The sequence below is a fragment of the Cricetulus griseus genome, chromosome 2, assembly GCF_003668045.3.
Source record: "Cricetulus griseus strain 17A/GY chromosome 2, alternate assembly CriGri-PICRH-1.0, whole genome shotgun sequence".
Lineage (NCBI taxonomy): Eukaryota > Metazoa > Chordata > Mammalia > Rodentia > Cricetidae > Cricetulus > Cricetulus griseus.
The window spans coordinates 211902049-211921617 of NC_048595.1; the positions used below are offsets into that span (position 1 = coordinate 211902049).

The following is a 19569-nucleotide window of genomic DNA, read 5'->3' on the forward strand; positions in this document are numbered from 1 at the left end:
ATGAGTTCATACAGCTGTAATTACATGGAAATACAGTCACACCTGACACTCTCCCAAGTTAGTTGGTAATACATGGTCAACTTAGCTAAAAAAAAATTACATTATGGGTTTCAGATAATCACAAATTGCTAAAGTAAGTGAAAAATATTTTACATTTTAAAATAACAATTGTGTATATTAATTTAATCAAGATACACTCAACTGAGCAAACTCCTTAAGGAGTAAGCAAACATTCCTTTTGGAACCATATTTTGAAGAGGAAAAATATGTATTTATTACAAGTTACTTAAAATTAATATAATAATCTATTTCATCCTATACTACTCCAACTTCATATATATAAATCTGTAATCATGGGAGAAATGGAAAAATTCCTTGAAAGAAAGACACAAACTACTGAAGTTTCTTAACTTCAACAAACTGAATGAAACTTTATGGTTAAAAATGTTGTCATCTAGCCAGGCATTAGTTGCACACGCTTTTAATCCCAGCAGAGGTAGGTGTGGCCTTGTTGAAGTAGGTGTGGCCTTGTTGGAGGAAGTGTGTCAATGAAGGTGGACTTTGAGGTTTCAAAGGTCCAGGCCTAAGCTCTCTATCTTCTTGCTGATTACAATGTATAATTCTCAGTTACTTCTCCAGCACCATGAATGCCTGCCACCACACTCCCACCATGATGATAATGGACAAAGTGTCTGAGACTGTAAGCAAGCCCTCAATTAAATGCTTTCTTTCATAAGACTTGGTTTGGTCAAGGTGTCTCTTCACAGAAATAGCAAAGTGACTAAGACATCATTTATGACCTTACTTTTTTTAAACTAAAACTAGAGATGAATATTTTTAATATATTATTATGATATAACATATTAAGATCTATAAACTCTACGATGCCTGTATAAGCCTTTAAGTAGTTTTTAAAGACAATTTAAAAATTGTAGGGTATTTGAAGAGGTATAGTGGTACACAGATGTATATATATATATATATATATATATATATTCATATATATGTATATATATAGATATGTGTAGGTAGATAGATAACCTATGATTAAATTATAATTCTACCAAGCTTTGTGAAGGTATCAGCAGGGTAATTCTAACTTAATATGAAGATTAAGAATAGGTAAAGCAACTCTGAAAAGGAAGAATAAAGTTGAAAGATTTGTATTATAGAATTTCAGTACTTGCCATAAAGCCAGTTATCTACTGGATTGTTGAAGAAATATACACAAATTAACAGAACACAAAGCCTTAAAAACAGGCAGGTTCACACCAACAGTTCTGAACTTGCCAATGATAATACAATGATTTGCATATATGTTGACCACAAGAAATGTGCTCTGAATATTAAGATATAACTGTTTAAAAATTATAGGATAGAAAAAAATTACCAAGCTCACACTACTCAAAAGAAGCTAAAATAGGTCAATATATCTTAGAAAGTGTAGATTTCAGTGCAAGCAATATCACTTGGGATAAATAAGGCTGTTGCACAATGACAAAGGAGTCAATTCATTATACAAAAATAACAATCTCAAAGTTTTATGCATCTGAAAACGTAACTTTAAAATGTACAAAGCAAAACCAGATAGCACTGCAAAGATATATGGATAAACTCATAATCAAACATATAGGTTTCAATATCCCTTTCTTAGTAAATGATAGAACAACTGGATATTAAAAAATAAACATAAAAGGAAAGCTTTGGACCATAAATTTAACACTTGAGGAACAATCTACTGAACAGCAGATAGCTCCCTATAATCATCCAACACTACATATTTGAAAGTGAGAGCTTAGAAAAAGACAGCAAAACAGCTGGGTGTGGTGATGCACAAGTATAATCTCAGCACTAGCAGTGTTGGGGCAGGAGGATCACAAGTTTAAAGGCAACCTGAGCTAAATAGCAAGACCCAGTTTCAGCAAATAAAATAAAACACAAAAGAATAAACATTTCCCACTGCCCATATCTCCTAAAACAAAGCATCCTTCATTTCAAATAGCTTTTAATGTATAGATCACTGGGGATCTTGTTTCAATGAAGATTCTGGAAAAATAAAGTATAGCATGAGACCTTGCATCTTCAGCAATGCCCAAGGTGTTGCTGGTAAGGTTCACATTCTAAGTCTATGAGGTATATTAGAGGACCCAAAAAACTAAATATGAAAGAATAATAGTCACTTTAGGTATTCCCACTACTACAAAGGCAGGAACAGGAACGACTTGAGGTTATTCTGATGTATGTAGTCATGGTGCAAAGCAGTATCAGTATCTCTAATCTTCACAATCAGCAGACTAAAGCACATACTATTATTTTCATTGACCAGGGAAGGAATCAGAATTGCAAGCACATCATAAAGTTTTCTACCTACCTGTCTTAGCAGAACAGAAGTGGTCTAAACACTAAATTAGATCCATGGTAAAGTCCCAACATTTTTCCTAAAATCACATTTATTTGAGATTTCCTTTTGAGTTCTCTCTGTCCTTTCCCACCATTAAAACCATTAAACATCTTTTAGATGATTGTTCTGTTGATGTTTAAGAGATGTTAATTTTACTTTAAATATAATACTATTGATCATACAAACTAAATGAAAAAGATATAATTTTTTTTACTCATGTCAAATTATATCAATTTTCATCTGTTTTGCAATTCAAGCAATGATTAGTTGAAAACAGGATTATGCCACACACTGATTTCAAGAATGAAGCAATATCTGATATTATCTCCAAATATTCCACATAGGACATTTGTAGATCAGATTTTTAACTAATAATTCAATTATCAAGCAGTATATAAAGTCTGTTTTTATACCCGTAAATATTAGCACCAGACAGAATTAAGAAACAAGTAACACATATACTTGTAAATATCTCTGCATGCTAATGATGGGAAAATAAAGAAAATATATGCAGTGTAACATAAATTCCATTTACAAAAGTTTCCTTACCCAGTGCTACGTACAGATAGTTCCCAGAGTCCCTGCAGCCTTACAGAACTGGAAGAGCTCAGACCTCAGGATCAAGTTCCTCAGCAGTTTGCTACCTCTAAAAATGAGGTGGTAATTCTGTTCTCCAAGCCGTAAAAAAGAAAATCAATACTACTAAAACTTGAACTCCTCTAAACGAATTGATACCTTATGGCTGATATCTAACACAACTTAGAATTTTGAACTTCAAAAACTATACAGAAACTGCTACAAAACAGTGTTCTCTTCTGAGGTTGGGCTGGAAACAATCCTGTGCACTCAATTCCTCGGCTATGAAAGTAAGCATTACAGGTCAATCATCAGAGCAAACATCGTGGTCCTGAAAATTTTGATTTTATTGTTAAGTTTTCCAGAAGAGGAAGAAATATGTACAGGAGGAAAAGCATAATGCTATGCTTTGGTGACAGGGATATTTCTCCTCTTCTGTAGCAAACCACTGTTCCCATCAACTACAGCAACAACTTGGTGCTAAAGGGGTCTTTGGAAGGAGCAAAACCACTCTTGCCTCGAAAGATAGTCTGACTTTTAAGATTAAAATTAAACTTTAAAAAACTTTATTTGCTGTTTTTTTTGGGGGGGGGGGCAATGGAGTGCCACAGAATGTGAAAGGAGCTCAGGGAGTAATTTGGTAGAGTCAGTTATCTCCTTTCATCTTTACTGGTGTTCCAGAGATTAGTCAGCCAAGCTTGCAAGTAGTGCTTTCTTCCATCATCTACCACCCCCCTACACTATCATATATAATGCTTGCTGTGGCAACAGATCTGCTGATGAGAAGGACTACTTTTCCTTTTCTTCCTGCCCAAGATTTTAAATATAACTCGGATTTTGTAATTGTGAGAACTACTAGTTTGGGACTTATTTTAGATCATATAGAAAATTCACAAAAAGCTGGGATGAAAATGATTAGCTTGATACCCATCTAGTAGCTTGTGTACCATTCTTACTGTATTTCTTTATTCACGACTCCCCCCAAAATAGAAGTCCTTGCAAAAATTTCAGTTGCCTCTTGACCTGTTAAGCCAAATCACATTCCTATCCAAACAACTATGCTGTATCAGTTTTGGGCTAGAGCAGTTCTGATTTATTTTTAGCAGGTAATTTGGGGCAAGAACTCTTCTCAAAGCTGCTTCTTGCTCTGCCTTGCAAGACTGCCAGCCTTGCGTTTTACACTATGCAGAGTCAGCTCCAGCACTGCAGGTCCAGTAAGTGTCAACAACAGAATGCTGCCCTACTTGTCAGAATACAAGACAAGAAGAGGTGAGACCTACCAAAAATTTTAGAGGCTTCAATGATCATCTCTTCTGTGATAAAACCTCAAACAACTCAAAACAACTGTGTGACTGATTGCTGCTGTTTACCATTTACTTCCCAGTCAACTGGCTGGCAGCACTCACAAAGCATCCCCAACTGCAGGAGACACAGAAGCTGACTGTACACACAGATAACCAATTGTCAAGGAATTTGTTGACAAAGCACCCTTCTGTATTCTGCTACTTCCCTTGACATCCTTCCCTACCAAATGACTCATATTCTCACACTCAAGGCTTTATAAATGCTCCAGAGGCTAAGATGTCTAATAGCATTAACATAAAAGCTTCCAGCAGAAAGTTTACAACTCAGGTTAAGAGAGTAAAGGAACAAAAACACAGAGAACACTTTAAAAGCTAACACTGTGACCTGTAGTATTCAAAAGAGTGGAAAAACCTACATTCAATATCAACATTTCAGAAGCAGAATATTCTAAATATTCATAAGCCTCAAGATCTTTATTAAGATTTATCTCCTCATGCAAGACAACAGAACTAACCCAGTCAGGCAGATAGCTTTATAATAAAGCATTCTGAAGAGACTACCAGATTATAACATTTAACCCTAAAAGTTTTACTTCATAAACATATTTATATAAAGATGGACTCTATATCAAAAAGTGCAGATTTTTAAAAATGTCTTCTGCAATTTTGGGGGATGGGAAGGCATGCCTGATTTGTATATTAAAGCACAAGCATCTGTCCTACTGATGATATTCTAGGGAAGCACATTAGCATAAAATTTAACGATGTCAAATAAGTGGATGTGAAATAGGGACTGCGTAAAGACACTATTTCCAAGGCTGACAGAAACATCACTGTTTAGAAATGCAAATGAAACCATTATGTTCAATAATTATATGAAAATATGAACAGTTCAGCATGTTTTCCAGCCCTGATGGCGGTTAATGGGATGTACGCTTATGTAAATAACTACTATTAAAGCTAATGCTGAAAAAAACTAATAAATTCATACTAAAGCAACTGATTTAGTATGCTTTTAAACCCCAGCAGTGCTCACTTATTAGAAAAGAGTGCGTTATTATGTTTAGAACTCATTACTGCTACGAGTCACTGCAACTCCATCAATTACCATGCATTAATGAAAATGGGACACGTACAAAAAAAATTATTGCCTCTCAGCAGTTTTCTTTAAAGACAAAATCTAGGGGTATTACCACCATGGGGCCTTCTAGGGAACATATCCACATGATAATCTTTATTGCTAAAACAATACTCCTAACACTGTCACCCTAGGGCATTTTGTTGGGATGACAGAAGAATCCTTTGGCAAATTTCTTAATATTTCACAAGGCTCACCATTTCGACATCAACGGGAGGATTTTAATATTTGAATTATATTTGTAAAACCTTTACTAATATATTTTAACATATGGCTCTGGTCCTTTTTGTAGAGGGAGTCTAAGAAATAAAAATATATGGTGGCAATTTGAACAATGTGAACAACAGATGGCTTCGATCCAAGACACTGTCTGTTTTAACAGATAAATCCATTCCACATTATCTTTCAGTGAATACTGTGCAACCACAAGATTGGATTTTTAGGAATAAACCATCTTACACTTACACTTGGCAACAAGGTGGACTTTCTTCTAATATGTTAAGTATTTAGCATAAGATAATAAGAAACTGGAAAATTCCCACTCTTTAAAATTCTGGTTTAGCTGGAACCTAACAGTAAGGAAATGCTGACCAAGTGAGAATTCAAACACAGAAAATGTCTTTGCTCTCACTCTCCTGTCAACTATTGTACTCTATTCTGTTTCTGTAAATGTAACTTAACTGACCATTCATCTTTTTGTAGCAGGTAGGAAAACAAATCCCTTCAGAAGTTAATGTAAAATACAGTTAGTAGATCTCAGATATACTCTTGCTAATATAAGCTGAGTATGTGTTTATTTAATAAGTATAGCTCTCACATGAATTCATTGTCCTTTCAGCCCTTACAGTTATTAGAGAAACTTTTATTGTAATTTGTATCTACCACCAGGTGATGGCAGAATGCCAGATAAGGCAGTCTTTGTAGTGAAGTGTAACGTGCTGTCAGGAGTGAGGTGTTCTCTGAGCAAGAAATACTGGTTTAGTAACTCATTCACGTAACAGATATTACTGATGCCAAGAACAGCAGTCTCTACTATAGTCTAAGGATGCAGTAGCACACAAGATACAAACTATGTCTGAGGGAAATAGTCTACTGTAAAGTACTATGAAAAATCAACATCCACTCATGATTTTTAAAACTGGAAAAAAAAAAAAAGCAAATGATGAGTATGATAAAACTTCAAGAAACAAAAAGGTGGGTACAAAGGCTGTTACCATTGGCCAGTGCCAAACCTTTTCTTTTTCTTTCTTTTTTTTTTTTTCTTTTTTGGTTTTGGTTTTTCGAGACAGGGTTTCTCTGTGGCTTTGGAGGCTGTCCTGGAACTAGCTCTTGTAGACCAGGCTGGTCTCAAACTCAAAGAGATCCACCTGCCTCTGCCTCCCGAGTGCTGGGATTAAAGGCGTGCGCCACCAACGCCCGGCTTGGCCAATGCCAAACTTAAGGATGGATATGTATGCTGCGTATGATACAGAACAAGACAAGGATGTTCTCTCAGGCATATCTACTTTACACATAACTGGAGACACTTCAGCAAGAAAAAGAAATGGAAGACAGAAAAAAATTGCTTTTATTTGACAATTGACATTGTTTTAAATATAGAACTACTAGAATAATAAAGAATTTAGGAAGGTTAAAACTCATAAAATAAATATATAGAAATCAAATGTATTTCTAAATTTAACAATAAAAATGTAAAATTTAAACCAAACTGAGAACAAACTTCAAAATGGGAAGGCTACACTGCTGCTAGCTACAATGATCACACAAGAGGTGAAATCTCTGACTGCCAAGACAGAAAATGTATGGCTCCCTAGGTATGGACTTATGATTCTAGAATGCTAGGACCAGACTGTCTTCTACATGAACTAAGTAAACACATTGGTTTGATTACTCTTCCTGGGATGCTTGTATGCTCAAGGAAGCCAGATTCTGACAGAGTGATGCAACCTTCCAGTGCAGGTTCAACCCCAACCATGGCACTGCCCAGCTCCTGCATCTTTCTGAGATTTCTTTGTGCCTCATCAGAGAAGCCTATGATGCTGAGACTCTCTAGCAATTCCCAGCCAACTTCTCTTATCAATGACTTCTTTACAACTACTTACAAATTGAAGGGCTGCTCTATCACACCATTAAAACATGTTTTCCTTTAAAACTTGAATCATCTCAAAAATGAGAAAGCAAATTATTTTTTGGTTTTGCAAGACCTTATTAAACCTTTCTTCACATCATTTTATATGCTGTGAACTTTGTTGAAAACATCTCACGTAAGATAGAATACTTACATATTGTTTCATTTGGTCATCTTTTTTTTTAAAATTGTTCAGATACTGCTGGCACATTATATACAATAAACTGAAGATTTACAGAGGCTGCTTTATTCAAAGCCATATGGCTCAGATGTATGACATTTAGCACAAGTCTCTTTCCCAAACACTATAGAGCTTCCTGTTATGTCACACATTAAGATTAGTCATAGCTGAGATATTCCATTCCTAATTTAATAATGTTTTACAAACAATATCCTTCACACAATTTTTATTTAATGAGAAAAAAGCTGCTTTAGCAACATGTCAAATTAGTTTTCTGCCATCTCAAGTGATGGCATGATGTTATACACTGAATATTCTTCTAAGCATTACAATTTCTCCCATTGAATATGCATACCGCCATATTAAAACTTTCTCTTGCTAACTTTACCTCTCGACTTAAACCAGTCCTTTGATCTTTACAGCTTGGCACACTGATGCCTTGGAGCTATTCCTATGAGACACAGGTAGACATCTGAAAGCTTTTTTCTCTGTACTTAACTAATGACTATTCTCTTTCATCACCATATCATAGGTTCCCTTTATTGCTTGTCTCTTTGGAATGTAAGCTTCTTGTGAGGGAAATTACTATTTCCAATCTCAGTTTCTGTAGCAGCCCCTCACCCGCAAGAATCTATTCTTTAAATTCTGGAAATTCATCAGACAACAGCTAGTAATTCAGCCTCCTCTACTTTCTGAGACTATTACACAGAAGCGCTTTCTCTCCTTCACTCTGCTCTGCACATGCCTGAGAATGTAAGAAAAACAAGCTCAGAATCCAGAATGTCTATACAGACTGAGGAGTGCTAAGTCAACCTTGAAACCTTCCAAGCAGGGCAGTCCTCTTGGAGAACTTATTTCAGGTTTTAGACTAGCCATTTATAACTAACTCATAACTTGTGCAAACAGACTAAAATCTAGGAAGCTTGAAACTGAAAATTTTCTGGCCCCAAACACTTCTGATAATATTAATGTCAACCTGTATTAAGAAAAGATAATAAACTGGAGGAAGGCCATGATGACTATACCATAACTGTATTTAGACTTGTGAAAAATTAAAGACCTCTTAAATAGTGAATATTGGGTATAAGTTTTAAAAAACAAAAGTTACTGTTAAGGTCTGTAACTGAAGTGAAAGTACTACCATCTGTATTGTGAAAGCCAAATGGACATAGCTGAAGAGGTATGTCAGAAGAGCCCTTTATGGACGATAGGTAACATGAAAGGCTAAACAGAATAATGAACTTTATGAACAATAAGTATTGTAAAATTGATTCAATGAAAGTATGTTTACTCATGCAAGAATTGTTGGAACTTTCCTAAGTAATTTCATATGACCCTATATAGATTTGATACAACATACTTAGAACTATCATTTTAAAAAGTCACAGAAATTTATATATGTCAGATAATATATAGTTATACATGTAATATAGAATACGCACAGGCTAAGTTTTGTTTTAAGTTCAATTTACTGCATTTACATGCGAACAGTGAAAAGAAATGGTTGTCCTAACCAAGAGAGCCATATAAACTCTACAGCTATAATACCAATGATAACTATCTGAATTTCAGCTTCTTTCACTGTAAAGCAATAAAGAAATTGTTCTCTGGACTCATATCTGGAGGTTTTCAGCCATTACAAGAAAGAAAAACCAAGCCTAGAAATGAAAACTTATTATAAAAGTGTATACCCACAGACACTTTTCCAGCCATTAAGCCAGAGAATCAGTAAAAGCATACCTAGAATAGTATTGAATAATTGTAAGCCTCCCCCGAGGACTTCCAACTGCCAGGTTCCACCCACAGAACATTGTAACTGCTGGACCCTGCCCCCACCCTACAGAGTAAAAAACCCAATTTTGGCCTTGAAATCCCACCGATCTGTACCCTGGAAAGTTTCATCCTAAAAGTTCTACCCCCTACCCAAGAAATTCTATAATCCCCGCCTTCTGCTCAGTTCTCTCTGCTGTTTCTGGCCCAGGATACCAACACAGCCACCACCCTCCTGGTCTTTTCTCTCCCAATAAATCTCTTGTGTGAGGTTTGTTGTGTGGTGTGTGTTGTGACTTTGTGGTACTCCTTGGCTCCTGACTGCCAGGATACCTTTCAATCCAAGCTGTAACGCTTACAGTAATAGTAAAAATGTATGTCCAAAAACCTAGCCAGGGGAGTAAAGGTACAGAATATGATAGAGAATGACACCTGAAAGCACAATAAAGTTTAGAAGTACAACTTTTTAACAAATACGCTAAATGGATCTTTTACCTTATACTGAGGAACAGCTACCAGAGAATGGTGTGCCTTTTAATACTTTCCTACTTTACTCAGACTTCCATAGCCAAGTCTAAGCAGCTTAAGCAACAGTTGATTCTCTCACAGTTCTGGCCCAGACATCCCAGCATCCAGGTTGAGTTTAGTATGTGCTGTCTTATGAGTTGCCTTATGGCTACACTGGTGGGCAGGCAACCTGGGATCTCAAGTTCTACATGATCAGGGCACACCCACTATTGTGACCTCATTTAATCTGAAGGTCTCCTAAAGAATCTTCAGCTATAGTCACACCAGGCATTAAAGCCTCAATGGACAAATTTGGGACAAACAGTTTAGTCTACAACAAATGCTACAATAACAAATAATAAATGAACATGCAAAGCCCAGAACACAGGGGAAAGGGCTAAAATTATAACAACCCAAAAAATCATTGCTCCAAAGAAATAAAGGTTCCCCTTTAGCCAAAAACTGTCTCTTCCTCACAGCCTTCATTTTTTCACCCTTACTCAAGCACAAAGCTGTTGCAAATTGGATTCTTCCTAAAATGCCATTGTAATGCTCATTTGTCTCACAACTTCTTTAGTCATATTGGTACAAAAAAGACAAATTTAAAGGCCAAGATTTGGTTCCAAGTCTTCAATTCAGCAGGATGGCTTAGTGAATAAAGGAACTTGCTACCAAACCTGACCACCTGAGTTCCATCCCTGGGGACACATAATGAAAGGAGAGATCTGATCCTGCCAGTTGTCTTCAGACTTCACATGTATGCTGATATATACACACATGCATGCACACAAAAATGTATCATTTAAATAATTAGAAAAAACTAAACCAAGAACCATTCCAAGTATAGCACGGAGGCTAAAGAACAGGAAGACACACAAATTAGGGAAGATAGCATCATTTTAAATTACTTCAAAAACTGTAAATATAACTTATTGAGAATAGTGTTTTAAAGATATCTAGAAAAAGAAATAGAAGAAAACTATAGGAAGTGGGGAAAATCAAACACTCTTCTAGGTAGTCTGTAGGACTACATAAGGGGCCATCAAAAGGAAGGTCATGTGTCATTTGACACTAGTAATGCCAGACTTGAATGTCAAAATCAGGACCCATTTGAAACTGGGCCAAATAATAAAGAGGCTGAGGCACGCTCATTTCATGTTCAAAGCCTTCCTGGATTAGAGGCTGAGTATAAATTCTGTCTGAGAAAGCTTAGCTAGATACTCTTTCAAACTTGTTTTTAAAGTGAGTCTGGGGATACAGCTCAGTGGTCTGGCACTTGTTAGTGTATTTGAGGCTCTGGGTTCCATTACCAGTTCTGAAAAAACAATCCATTTGATCTTTTAAATCATATAAAACTATAGAAAGGTATTAAAAGGCAAGTGATATAATAAATCTAGGTTTTAAGAAAGGTTAATCTGGCAACAGTAATGAAACAGTCTCAAAGAACAGGAGACAATAGAAACAGACACAAAAATTGCTACAATCATGCAGGAATGCAGTGAGGGACACCAAAAAGGGCAATGAGCTCAGAATGTGTCATAGGGAACACAAAAAAGACTCAAGTCAAAACAAGAATCTGTACAACATAGCTTCCCTATGTGCTCTCTTACATAAATATGGCTTTAAACACTGCAGGTTCAAAATACAAAATAGATACATAGTATACATTTTTATAAAGTTATGCTTCAATAGAAAACAGTTGGTACAATAGAGGGTCACTGATATTGTGTGCTTCACCAATGCTAAAAGAATTTAGCATAATGGAGAGAGTGGGCATGTATGGTCTACTTTACCTAACTCATCTGGTTGTCACAAAGAAGGAAAGGTATGGGAAAGTGCTCTGGTCATGACAGGAACATGCAAATGTAACATGTTTAATGATGGAAGTACTAAAAAGAACAGAAAATAACAGTGTTATCTTGATGCCTCAAAATCATGAGACCTGTTACATAATTGCTTCATTTAATACTAAAGTCTGTACATCATATCCAGGGGGTTAGAGCTCTAGACTACTGGCTATCCTCAGTTTGTATGTGTTTTTAAGTCTTCCAGTCACCTTTTACTTTCAATATTTTCACTGCAGCTCTATTTGCTACTTACAATTTTGTTTCTAAGCTGTGATTGGATTAAATGTACAGATACCAGGCAATGAATTTATATGGCAACCTCAAGAACTCTCTCATAGGGACAGTACATACATAGGCAAGCAGGATAACATAGGAGTACTTGTTACTATTTTCTGGATTAGTTCCAGAAAAACCAAGTGTACAGACAGCCTGCTATCAATTAGTAACATCCAGTATGGGCTCAACTGAAATGAAAGTATACAGATAGGTTAATATAAAATACCTTATTTTCTATTTTAAAAATGCTACCAATTCCCCCATCCTGTAGTTAGCATTAGTATCTAAATACTTTTAAGAGATAATAATCTTATTTATCTACTTATATAGGACTGAATCTAGGACCTTGTATAAACTAGGTAAGCACTCTGTCACTGAGATATATGCCGACAGTTGTAATTTAAGAAAAGCAGCATGCTGGAGAAGACGCCATGTAACAGGATTCAAGCAGGTTTTTTTTTTTTTTAATTAGGAAAAGGGATCATAAAAAGGGAAAAGGGGAGGGAGAGACCAGCCAAGGACAGGAGCAGCAGGAGAAAGGAAAGAGGGAGAGAGAGAGAGAGAGAGAGAGAGAGAGAGAGAGAGAGAGAGAGAGAGAGAGAGAGAGAGAAGAAGAGGAGGAGGAGGAGGAGGAGGAGGAGGAGGAGGAGGAGGAGGAGGAGGAGGAGGATGGAGGTGGGCAAGGCCCTTTTAAAAGGGATCATAGTGAACAGGCACAGGGGAACAGATGGTGTTCTTAGTGGCAGCAACTAAGAGCATATCCTGTCAGGATCCCACAGGCAGGCCAGTACAGATGCCTGAATACTAACACCTAGCCTAAAAAAATAATCTTCAACAGTGAAAGGTTTAAAAAACAACAAAAGTAACCAGTAATAATCAGTTTTTCCCCTGAAATGGGATTATTTCCCCCACAAGATTAACAGAAAGAATTATTCTGTCTGTTGTTAATTCTGACTTACAATGACCTTCCATGACAACATACAAAATCATTATGGTCACAGATCTAGCAGATTCACACAGCATCATGCAGCAAGCAAAATGGCCTCAAGCAACACAGTACCTGTAGTACTTTTCTTTAAAGATTCATTTTTTTTATTTATACGTATATGTGTCTTTTTCATTTGTGCAGGGCCCATGGAGGCCAGAGGAGAGAGTCAGATCCCTTGAAGCTGGAGTTACAAGTGGTTGTGAGCCACTTGATGGGGGTGGTCAAAGCTGTTTAAATAACTAAAAATAGGTGGCAGTGAGTTCTCAACTATGTATCAACTCCCACACTCAAGGTTCGGGGATTGTAGTGGAAGAGTGGGTAGGGAAAATAAAGGAGCAGAAATGAAGACGATAGCTCTGAAATGCTGTTCCTTGCACAAGATATGGCTGCTGTACAGATGAACTAACAGGAGCCTTGGTTACCCTCACAAGACCTGCATAAGCCAGTTAAAAATTCATCAGGGAGGGAGAATGACTCCACCATGGAGTGGGAAGGAGCTGGGGGAGAGGCACCTTTACTTAGGGGATGGCCACTATTGTCTATATCTCAGCGGATGACCACATACACATGTGTACATTCACAGCAAATAAACAGATTCAATTTCAATCTCTCTCTCTCTCTCAGACATACACACAGACACACACACACACAGAGACACATACACATATAGAGCATCAAGTTGGAAGTAAGATGCATCCTGGGAACATGGGAGAAATTAAAGGGAATGAGGGAATGGATATGAATAAAATATCTACATGTAAAAATTTTAAAAGAATTAAATTTAAAAACAGAGGGGGAGGTGTTTGGTTTCTGACTCAGCAACACACAAACACACACACACACACACACACAAACACAAAAAAAAAAACCCTAAACAGACACTCTCCCCCCAAAAACACTAACAACAAATGTCTTGGTTTCCTTCAGTGAGCAACCAACAGACACAGGCTAAGATCCTGTCCACAGAGCTTAGAAGCCACCCAAGCACTTGTATAATATAATAAAAAAACCATCCAAGTCCTAGTGAAAGGGGGCACAGGAATGGAAAACAAAGAGAACAGTCATCCCCTCCATGCTCACAAGAGAAATGCCACCTTTTAGTTGGTGCCTACCATAGAACCTGGTTAGATTCTTTACAGACATGGTAAAAGAAAGAACCTTTCAAATTTCAATAACCCTGCAAAGGAGGCATTATATATACAAAAGGAATATTAGATACAAAAGGAGTAACTTTTCAGGGTAGAGATATGACTCAGTGGTATAAAATTTGCTTCAGTACTGAATTCAATCTCCAATTTTATGATCGTGGGGGACAGGTACTTGGGAAATGGCTCAGTTGGTAAAGTGTTTACTGAGTGAGCATTACAACCTGAGTTCAGATCCCTAGCATGCTTGTCAACAGCATGCACCATAATCCCAGGGGTGAGTAGGTGGAGAAAGACAGATGCCTCAGCTCACTAGCCAGTTTGTCTAGCCAAAAATAGCTCTAAATTCAGTGAGAGACTCTGTTTCAAGCTCAAAGGTGGATAGTGATTAAGTAAAACACCTGATCTCTAACTGTGGTGCCTCCACATATATCTGCATGGACAAATGCACCACATGAACATGTGCAACTCTCTCTCTCTCTCTCTCTCTCTCTCTCTCTCTCTCTCTCTCTCTCTCTCTCATACACACACACACACACCACACACACACACACACACACACACACACACACAGGCAGGGGGAGTGGTGACAGATCATTCATTAACCTTCTCATACAGTCAATGAAAACAAGAATGTTTTTAATACGCACTGTGCTTCAGACATCTACATTCACAGTTCAGTTCACAGTGATGCTCCCAGATATCAGACTTCACTTTCCTTCTACAAGCTTTTACTAACACCATCAATGTCAATCATTTCTAGAAACACAAGTTCAAATATTAAGTTTTATAATTAATATATACACTGAAACTTAAAATATTCACATGCCTACATATTTTAGAATTAGAGCTGTTGGTCAAATTTCTCATTCAGTGTCAGATTCTCTCATCTTTCACACACACTCAGTCAGGCAAAGTTCTACAAGTTTCAAGAGACCATTTAGCATTGAAAATGTCATATTGATTTATACTGATGAGGTCTTAATGCATAATAGTTCTTTGTTCAAAGACTGAAAATTACCGAGAATTTTTATGTTTTAATAAAAGAAATATATATGTGTATATATATATATATATATATATATATATATTGCATGCCCTATCCTTATGCAAACATATAAAAAGGTTTCTTTTCCAAAAAGGAATTAGTCTTTTAGTTAATCAGCTATTAGCCCTTTAAAAAATTACTAACTTGGTATAACATACCTTAAAAATACCCCAAACTACAATTTGTTGGTATAGTGCCGCACACAGAAATGAACTTTAAAATGACCTGAGATTATCTGGCTTCATGTAGATGAAAAAGTCTGAACCATTCATGTGTGATAGATAAATGCATCTGTATATTGTTTTAAATTACAAGCTCATTTTATGTTTCAAAGTTTTATAGAGTTTTATGTACTGTAAAATCATCTGTATTGACCTCTGACAGGTTTATTCTATTAAGGAGATTTGCACCTGTGCAGTATACTTGTAACAAAAACCCTGAGTATCATTGTTTGTATCATTTCTTTCTCCCCTTTTCACAATAAACTTCTTAAAACATGACCTGTCATTTATGATTTAAAATGTCTTAAAGGGATTGCATTAACTAATCCATTTTAATTGTTGCTAATGCCTAGCATTTACTTCAGTACTCATTCACAATTCAAAATAAATGGTTATACCAACCCCCTGCTTACTGTATATGAAACAACTCTAAGCCTATGACTTCATGGATGTCCTTCCCTTCTTCTGTAGAGGGCTAGATAATGAATATTTTAGGTTAAGTGAATTCCAGGGTCTTGGTTGAAACTACTTGTGGAAGTTAGAGCACAAAAGTAGCCACAGACAAAAGGGGCACAGCTAAATTTAGTAGCCATCATTTTCGATTTGTGCTGCAGAAGTAAAGGATTGTGTCTTAAACTAAGTTAGGAAAAACTAAATGCTGTACCACTTCAATACCCCTAGGCTGTCTTAACACTTTGCTTTCCAGAAGAAACCCTTCATGGGCATGATGAGTTTATATAGCTTCAGCACTGAAAACACCATTCTTCACAGAGTACTAATGTCATTGCCCACAGAAATCACAGGCTACCTTCCTGGAAGCTACATAAGTTTCTTAAGTACAACACTATATAAAAAAAAGGACTTACTCTGGCTATACAAACTTTCAAATATTCTAATACCAATCTCTCTTAACTTCTTCCCTCAACTTACCTTGATGCAACTTTTGGTCAAAATATTTCTTCCATTCTGTCTATAGAAAAAGTGAGTTCTATATCCCCTAATTTTGCTACCAGAGTTAGAGGCTAACTTCAGTCTCCTTCTCCCTAAATGCTTGTAACACTATCCAAGTCAGATAAGCTGTGTGATTAACTTTCTCAGACTCTGTTGTGCTGTAGCAAAACCACATAATATCAATAATATCATAAAAGACTATCAGGTGATGGATGAGAGGACACCCTGAGAAAGTTCTTTTCTTTTTAAATGGAGAGGACTTTGCAGTTGCCCTTTCTTCCTGCCCTAACTCAAATGGGGTCCTTTGAACTGGAGCAGCCATTAGAAGCTAGAACTATAGAGCTGCCAACACTGTTAACTTAAAACCACAAATCAATACCAGAGGCCATCTCTCTCCAGTTCTTATTATGTGAAAAACAGACCATTAAAATGGAAATGTCATTTGATTTCTAAACTACTATTTTTGAAAGTGCTATCTGAAATGTGTTATGAATTTTCAGTAAACAGAATTTCTCTGAAATGGAGAGAAAACCAGCAGAACATGGTCTCTATCCTGAGGGCTGACATTCTTGAAAAAATGAAGTCAAAACAAACCAGAAAGAGGTCCAACATGATTATCCAGGGAGGCATAGAGAGTCAGACAGATAGACAGACAGAGACAGAGTCAGAAAGAGACAGAGAGAAAGAGAAAGTGAGAGACAGAGATAGAGACATATAGAAAGAGACAGAGAGACAGAATTAGAAAAAAGACAAAGAGAAAGAAAATGGGGGAAAAAGCTTTAAAGTTTACTATGGTAGAGTCAATAAACCTTATTAATGTTCTACTCTGCAAAGCAAATGTAAAAACTCTAACTGTATTAATTTTCTACCAAATACTTCCACTATGTGATAAACAAGTTCAGAACTCATTTTATTATAGTTACAGTTTCATAATTTTCAAGCTAGTTAATTTATCGTTATGATTAGATTTCTCTAATATTTTTAAGTGCATGATTATTGTCAATATAAGAGTATGTCACTTGCAGAATTTGAAATAATAACCACCAAGTTAGTAATGATACTGCCAGTAAAGACAATGGTTCTTTCAAGCATTCTGGCAGATCTATCATTCTCTGTTTAGGGACAGCTGCTTCTCTTTTTGATCTATGTCATGTAATTTTACCTAACTGAAAGAAAGTCCATATGTATGGTTATTTTAATTCATATATCCTTCTAAGTAAAACCTTTAAATTTAAATAAATTTGTACTTGGGCTAGAGATAAGATTCAATAGTTAAGAGTGCTTACTGTTCTTTGCACCAATATGGGGGTGGGTAGACTAACAACCAACTGTAACTGCAGTTCCAGGGAATATTTCCTCCAGCCTCCATGGGCACTTGCCCTCAAATACATGAAGCCCCACACACATACATATAATTTAAATAAAAAGTAAATCTTAAAAATATGTTTATGTTTGTACAAACAATGCATGCAGGTGTGTATGTACAGGTACACACACACACACACACACACACACACACACACACACACACACCACACCACACGTACAAACACTTCTAACTTTAAATTGCAAAGTAGTCTGCTTTATGACATTGCCTGTTGGTTTTACACTCTAGTGTAAGCATTTATCAACTACAACAGCTACATATTCTATAAGCTGTTGTTCTGGTTTCTAGATATATTTTTTCATTCTACAGTTTATAACGGAATAGAATTCCTTTGAACTGTTTAAACTTTACCTAGGAAGAAATCTAAATATCAGGAAGTTAAGCCTCCATTATAGTAGTGGGGCAGAATTTAATGAAGACCCAACATTTTGTGGTAAAGCCCAACTTTCTTATTGTCTGTTTTAGTTGACAAAACTGTGCTTCAGAGTAATAACAGCAGCAGAACAGCTGGGTTGCCTTATCAGGCACAAAGGAAGCAATAGCACATGCTGCTAAGTGTCCTTCTGATTGCCTAGAAATGGCAGCATATGCAGATTTATTCCCTGTTATAAATTAGAACAATTATTTCTCTGGAGTTTACAATTTCTTCATACAAGAGCTAAACTTGCTGAACATAAAAATGAAAGTAACTTTCAAAAGGATATCTTCCCTTTCTTTGATGATCAGTTCATTCTGTTCTTCCAACTGACGAATCTTCTTCTCAAAGGATTCCTGCTCAGTTTTCAGCCGTTCCTCTGTCACTTCCTTTTCTTCACTTACTCTAAGAGAAATACCAAAAAATGAAGGAAAAATGCACAGTCCCCCAAAATAAAACCTCATTCCTACAGCTTTAGTTCACCCAAACTACACTTCTGACACAGGATTCTTAGGGAGGGTCTGTGTTTTTAATTTACTCTCTCAAAAAGTCTTCAACTTTGTATCATTTATGCTCCACATTTTAAAAGATATGCAAAAGAAAAACATACAGAATCATGGTCTACATTTTTAACTGAAGAAGTGTCAGACCACAAACTAATAATAAAAGATCTCATCTCACCCTTCATCTCACTTAGAGTAGGCAATAGGTTAGTCAACATAATCTAAATGGAGGGAACAACTACACTGATACCATAAAGAGGACAAAAACTCTGACCAGGAGTGAGCATCCAGTGCTGGCTTCTTAATGTTTGGGAAGGAAAACAATAGCTTATGCAATAAAAAATACCACTATTATTTTTTGTAGACTCTCGAGATGACCTCCTCAAAATATCCATAAACTATCCTCTTACTTAACATGAAAAGACCCTTAGAGTTAACTGACAGAACTGATGGTGGTGCGTGAAGGAATAGATTTCTCTTGAAGTCTTATATTGTACTTTAAATATCATTGAATATTTTATATTTCTCTGTAAGATACTATTATCTGTCTTAATATTAAAAGCACTCTGGATTCTGCCTACAGACCCAGGAACTAGGTGAGTGAGTCTCTGCCCTTACCCAACTCCCACCCAAAACATCACTCACCCCGACCACCCCCCCACCTGCGCCTGCTGGATTTGAGTAGACATGCCCAGGCAGGGGGGACCTCCCTGCTCCCTGAATCTGGTAGCACCCCACTCTTCCATCCCTTTCCACCTACTGACCCAGGAACAAGGTGAGTGA

At 36.5% G+C, this 19569-nt stretch overlaps 1 protein-coding gene across 5 annotated transcripts in view; it reads right to left on the reverse strand.

The window, feature by feature from the left end:
- Kiaa1328 (KIAA1328 ortholog) overlaps window positions 1-19569 on the reverse strand; it is a 276897-nt gene that overhangs the window by 209607 nt on the left and 47721 nt on the right. For all 5 annotated transcript variants that reach the window (XR_004768371.1, XM_035440239.1, XM_035440240.1 and 2 more), the window contains one exon: window positions 18573-18688. Coding sequence is in view for 4 of the 5 variants with exons in the window: in XM_035440239.1 (XP_035296130.1) it covers window positions 18573-18688 (116 nt within the window). In the remaining variant the exon portion in view is untranslated. The remainder of the gene's footprint in view (window positions 1-18572; window positions 18689-19569) is intronic.